General features: G+C 38.1%; 1 protein-coding gene across 1 annotated transcript; it reads right to left on the bottom strand.

The window, feature by feature from the left end:
- Positions 1 to 734: 734 nt before the first annotated feature.
- Positions 735 to 4,228, bottom strand: LOC116768504 (syntaxin-1A-like). Its single transcript, XM_032659243.2, has 8 exons — positions 4,046 to 4,228; positions 3,435 to 3,527; positions 2,362 to 2,455; positions 2,008 to 2,271; positions 1,452 to 1,525; positions 1,240 to 1,377; positions 1,027 to 1,137; positions 735 to 944 (listed from the first exon to the last, which is right to left on the bottom strand). Exons 1-8 carry the CDS (start codon positions 4,079 to 4,081, stop codon positions 873 to 875), a joined length of 882 nt encoding a protein of 293 aa, XP_032515134.2. The 5' UTR covers positions 4,082 to 4,228; the 3' UTR covers positions 735 to 872.
- Positions 4,229 to 6,707: the final 2,479 nt, after the last annotated feature.

The raw sequence follows: 6,707 nt of genomic DNA, 5'->3' as shown, positions 1-6,707 counted from the left end.
AAATGAATACTCGCGAAAATCTTAGATCTCATTGATATGCCTCATTGTTGTTTATATTTATATATTATTTTAAGTTATATCTATATTTGCTGGAAAATTGCAAGGGACCTGTAGAAGGAAGGATAACTTGAGGGATTCCCCAACCGCTTGGCGGCCAGATTCCTCCTCCAAATCGTCATATCAATAGCGATGAAACCCAATGATCGCTTGAAGGTTTGTACACCGAGTCGAGTCTTCGCGGAGCCATCTCGCCATCACCAGGAGGAATAAGGCGGAGTAATTAACTTCTTGCCTGCAACATGCTACTATGAAAAAGTGGAACAGAACGGTTCTCTAGTCCAGTCCAGAGACATAATCCTCTTCGGAAACAAAAGTTTCGAACCACTAAAGTCATTAAGTCAAATCCCTGTGTGGTCAAAGATAGCCACACCACCAGGCTATGTTATATCTGCTGTATCCTCCGCCGTGCTACAGTATGGGCACGATGGAAACTTCTTCCTGTCGGCTTGGTGCAGGTACCCGCATCAAGCTTAAACTCAAGAGGCCGAATTTCCTTTCTACTAAAACATAACAGAGATTTCTAATCATTAAATCAGTTCAATGCGCCGTTTTGACTGACTTGTGTTATAAAAGCGCCAATAAAATTACTTTATACTACTGGGTTTGTTGAACAGATCCATATTAAAAATACTTAGTCGTTACAAGTATGAAAGTCGTACTCAATCAAAAATAACTTAAAAAAAAATAATAATTTATTAATTATATTGACTAGGTGGTACTAATAAGTAAAATACAAAAGATTCGATCTGTTTTGCTTTGCTTGTCCCTCTCGAAGCGTCCGTCACATTCCTCGTGAGACCTACATCTTTGTCTCATGTGTATATAAGAACCATCAGAACTATGAGAACTCCTGAAGCGAGACAAATTATCAATCCCATTTTTTTCTGAAATATAAGGAATTTTATATTTAACACCTCATTATAGAACTCTATTTATTTAACGGTATTCACTTAGGAAAATAATCACCTTTTTCGCTTTCTTTCGGCTGATCGTACCCTTGAGCAGTTCCTGGCCTCCACACTCCACATGTTCCGTCGCTTGTGAAGCAAAGTATTCAACGCTATCCAAATGCTCTTGCTATGAAAAAAGAAATGTGATATTTAAATTGTTATTATTTTGTGTTATAATTTGTTAAGTTAAATTAATGTTAAGGTGACGGTACTAGCCAATCAATCGGACCTGGGTGGCGACGAGATGTGCTAGCTGTGTGAACAGGTCCCTCACGGTCTTCAGAGAGGACTCCACTCTCTGTAGCTCATCACGACGCGCCTCCGCCTCGCGCAAGGCCAGGCGAGCTTCCGCCGTCTCCGCCCGTAACTACACAAGACCCACACAAGACCGTTTAATGTGTTATAATTTTAACATAAAAAACAATACAAAACACATCATACATTATCCACGAATAACGAAACGTTATTTGATTCCAAAAGTTGTTCACATTCTTCATCTGTTATTGCGAGGCTTGCTGGAAACGAGAGAAAAGTCAATTAAATAATCACAATCAGTAATGAGATCATAATTCCTAGCATCGATAATTTCTCTGTTGTACGAGTTTCGGTTTATGGAACTCCGTGGCACTGACCGCCGCGTCTCACGCGGAACAATCATTTAACACGTTGAGAGTGAATTTAACACAGCTCTAATACAACTTAAGTAGGTAACTACAGTTCATCGACCCTGCTGGCGCTGTAAGGATTCCAGAGACGAAATACTGACATGAAACTTAACCACCGAGAACTTTCATGTGTAATGGTTATTTATTTAATAATTAATATTGCTCTAATGAAGTAAACCAAAAAAAAAAAAATTTTTTGGAAAAAATTGATTTTTTAAAAATAACAATGATTGTATTTGTAAGACATGCATTAGGTACTAATTTTATCGAACACAATTAATTAATTTCAAAGAGTTTCAAAATAATTTTCAAGGTGCACAGATAACGCTAACCGATGTTGATTTGATCCTTCAGTAAGCTGAGCTGATAGTCTTTCAACAGCTGCAAAGCGTGCGTGTGTCTGTCGAGGGCGTCGGAGGTGAGGCGACGTGTAGCGGCGTACTGCAGTCGCACGATCCTCGCCGCCGCCCCGCGCCATTCCTCCGCCCCTCGGCCAGCCTCACGCTCGCGAGCTTCCAGCTGACGGAGAGCCCCCAGCGCCTTCGTGCCCAGAGCGTTGGATCTGGTGACCAGTGAGTCCAGCTGCTCCTGTAACTCTGGAATGAAAACGGAACATACGTTACGTTGTGACAGAGATATTCCATTTAGAAGTTATTATCAGGAATTGAAAGTGTGAGTCTACCAACGTTTGTCGTTGTGATATGTGGGGTCGGAGTGCAGACGACGGACGAGCCGCGTGTTGCTCTCCAGCTCCTGCACCCAAGCGCGGATCTGTTCCACCTGCAGGTCGAATGGTTTGAAAATAACTACACGTTAAGCTCGGCTTGCACGAGAAGTATATACCTACTTGTCACCTTCTATTTCATTGATACACAATCAGTAGTCTGTCACAACAACGCAGTACGTCGGTTTGAGTTCATTGGATTCAATTTGCTTAATATGTACGACACACAGGTAAAGGCACGACAGGAGATACAAGCTTACTTAATGTTAGTGTACAATAATGTCGACGTCAATATATTAAGAAGCTGTTCTGCGCTATTTTATTCTTCGTCCAGTGTAGGATTGTGTCACATTACATGATAGTGTTGTCAGTTTAGATTAATAAAGATGAATGTCATCGCTCGCGGCCACGTTGAGTCAACAACGAACGAGTGACCAAATAAACATGGAAACTGTATTGATGCTAAACTTGAATCTGCGTTTTATTGATCTGAAACCCCTCGCTCATTTAAATTGTTCAATATTTGGTAATGGAAATATTAGAGATAATAACGACCGACGGGAGCGTTGAAAATTAATTGATTAGTGGGACACCGACAGGGTCAAATGTGACTCATTAATATAATGAAGTTTGAAAACATTCAACATTAGATAAACAACAGCTCTAGTAAGAGTTTTCCTCGCCTACCACAATGTTGTTCCGTTTTTTCAACTCGTAACGCATCGGTTTGCTTAGTACGAGTTTAGGAACCGTTTCTTATTCAGTAGCCTGCGTCAACACAATAATGAGCGAAAATTTATGAATAAAAACTGTAAACGCTCCGTATATAATGTGAGAACGCAAACTTAGAGTAAGCGTACAGATGTTCCTTAGTTGGTTAATATATATTTATAAACGATGTCGAGGTGGCCAGGTAATACGGCATTCAATAGTCTTAAAGTGTAAAATATGTCGTCGTTAAAAATGATTATCTTTGACAGAGATCTCCGATTCTACGAATATTATACGAGAGAGAGAGAGTTATTTAGTGAGAACCTCCTTCAGCAGGCCGTCCAGGTGTGTCTGCGGAGCAGGTAGAGCGGGAGGCTCCACTAGCACCTCGCACTCCTGGCCCTTACTGCTCGCCAACTGGAACATGCAAACACTTATTAACGAAACGCTGGACCAGCTATTTAATTAGTTGAAAACAGCTGTTTTAAGCGGCGGGATGCAATTTAAAGTTTTAGTTAATAGTCATTAATAAAGTGTGTCGAAATTATCTGGTCTGCTCTTGTAAATATTATTATAATACATATTACGATTGTTAAGAGTAAAACAATTTTGTAATTTATCACATTGAGAATAAAGTAATTTTTTTTATATCCATTCACAATAATCATCAAGACTGATGTCGTCAGGTGTCTGTTGTAGGTCGTGAAGGTTTATTTACCCGCCGACACTCACAGTCTTTATGTACACACATGTACATATATCGTTGATAGGAAACAACACACTTGACTTTACAATTACAATAATTTACTAATATTGATCAATATCATGAGTCAGTCATGAACACGCTGGTCGCCATCATTACGGCATCATTCACAAACGAGTCGCTTCCCCACTCGGCTGGCTCTCGTCACCCACCACCCACAGTATGCACTCACCCGCCTGAGCTCGTCGAGACGGTCTTTGCTCCTCATGTCTCGTCCTGGTCAGTCGGAGCCTATGTTTCCTCAGTCGACTCGCCGAGGCTCACAGCGCGGAGGTGTGCTCGCCGCGGTATCTAATCGCACACTGATAACGGCTCTGATATCACCGCCGCATTAAGGTCGAGCCGTCCTCTTCTCATACACCAGATCTTTATCCGCTTTATTCATATAAATATAGGAGAGTGACGTCACAGCTCACCGCGCCGCTTGTTGTGAGCGTGTGTCTCCCCGGTCGTGTTACACAGTCATTCAATATATTTGCTGTTTCGACAAACTTTCATTTATTTATTTGCGTCTGCATTTTTTATGTATCAATGCTCTGTTGGATTACTTTATTTTAAATCTTTTTAGAATTTGTAAGTGATTTCAGTTCAAGTCATATAATAAGGAATATACTTAAGAATCTTCCCCTTGTTATACCTCAGTACAGTGAAGCTCCTCGTCGTGAGTTAACGCTACGTCGCTTCACTGATCGAGTACCGAACAGCGTTGTGGTCGAAAAGAGACTGCTTAAGGAAAAATCATTATTAAATTTTGGACGATCTAAGTAATTAGTGACCTTTTGAAATAAAATTATTTTTGCATCTTTATTAAAAAAATGTCATAGAATGTTGGTTCTGAGTAATCAGACAATTAAAATATAAGATGGAGGTCGTCGTAAGAGCTGATTATAAATCAAGTTACACAACAACATATGCAACAACAAAACGTTGCATTCCATAAACTGTAATTCAGTTTTTAGGACAAAACAATTACGTACATCGCAATAACAAAGTGTAGAAGCTATTCGGATTTCTAATGTTGTTGGTGATTAAGACTTTTTATAGATGGCGTTGATCCTCGACCGGCATCTATGGATTTGTTGTCGTGCTCCTCTTAGTTGCCAACAAAGAATACAGATGGCGCTGGCAATAAATATTCTTACATTTATTTCGATCCGGGACGAATAAGTTTTGCTAACTAAATATAACATAGAAACAAATTATGAGGACAATTAAATAATTATAATTGATTTAATTCCTTTTAGCTATAATTTGGGTGTTCGACTCTATACTGATTTCATAAAATTAATGCCATTTGTAAAAAACTAATTTTCAGGGTATGTATATCCGTGTCTTTTTAAAAAAAAATAAGACTTGGGGAAACATTCTTCATTCCACAATATAATTTCAAATAATTACAAAGCAAATAAACTTACCAACAAGGTACCTTCTGAATATAAAAATACTTTAAGAAGATAAGTTCATTTTAATAGATGTTGTAAATATTTAATTAAAACTTCTGGAAAGTGTAAGTAATACAAATGCTAATACTCAAGGGAATGAAAGGGATTCTGCTTCTGAGTTTTCAATCGACTTATCTTTTGAGTAAAAAAGAAGAATTCCACTTTATTAAAAGGGAATTATAATATTCTTTGGTTAAAACGTAACTGAATGTATAGGTTTATACTGGCCGTGATGCTCTCGCGAATGCTACTTATACGTAAATTAATAAAAAGATAAGTGAGTTATATTGTTATACTTATCCAGTAAAATTTTTTGCCACAAAAGTTAAGAATAACGCTGAAAATACAGCAATTTCTACACACCACCGCCGTTAACTTACAACTCTCCCAGTGAAAGGAATAGTAGGTATCATCGTCTGTGGAACTTATTAACGGGTATTCAGAAGGAGTTTAAATAGAGACGGTGAAGTTTCAGGGGCTCCAATTTAGTATTGGGGATGCTGTGAAACTGAAGCTTGTGAACAATTGAAGGCTTTTCTCTCTCGATTTTTCTTACGATCATAGGTATTAGATAGAAACTTAAAGGGACCTCACTGTTCGCCTCGCTATTTCCGATCCATACTATGACATTCAGCACCGGGGTGCGCTCCGAAGCTCAATATAGTTACTTTCTACTTAGCCAAATATTTGTTCTCTGAATAAAATATGCTTAGCGCCTTTTTGAAAAGTAAACACGGGTCATGTGACACGTCATGTAGCGTGTCCGAAGCCAGATACGGTTTTTAATAAGTAAAACACTAGGGCGAAGGTTACATCCATGTTAAACTATTATTAATGTTTGTAGATCGGTGACTATCGCGAGGAAGACGTGTATCAAAACATCAAGTACCAAGTAGACACTGACATAAAGATGTACACATGTAGGACACTTAAGACGAACACATCTTCTTATACTTCTAAAATAAATTTTGTTTTGAAGAAGCCACATATTAAAATACATCATTAAAATCAATTTCAAACAAAGTGTTACTCTTCCCAATTTTGTCTTAAACGTCATCCCTTTTGTCAAATCATTATATCAGATCACCACTAACGCCCCCAGTCCAATCTGATTCTCCAGTCGTGGTCATTGAACTTGAACTTGAGACTTATTTTCTTAAAATATTTTATTCTAATGTAAAAAAAGTCTTGATGCCAATTTTTTTTAAAATCAGTTTTAAGATAAAGTTATACGTGGATAAGTGATGAAAACATGACTCTTCCTAATAAAGGAAAAAAATGGTGTGATATTAGTATAACCGGCTTTTTACCGGTTTTTTTTTTGTATTACAACCTTTTTCACACAAGCAAAATTTTATAAAGTGATTAAGGAAAATGGAAAATAAAAGTCTA

This window comes from Danaus plexippus, chromosome 4, assembly GCF_018135715.1.
Source record: "Danaus plexippus chromosome 4, MEX_DaPlex, whole genome shotgun sequence".
Classification (NCBI taxonomy): domain Eukaryota; kingdom Metazoa; phylum Arthropoda; class Insecta; order Lepidoptera; family Nymphalidae; genus Danaus; species Danaus plexippus.
This window is presented reverse-complemented; position numbering and strand designations above follow the sequence as displayed.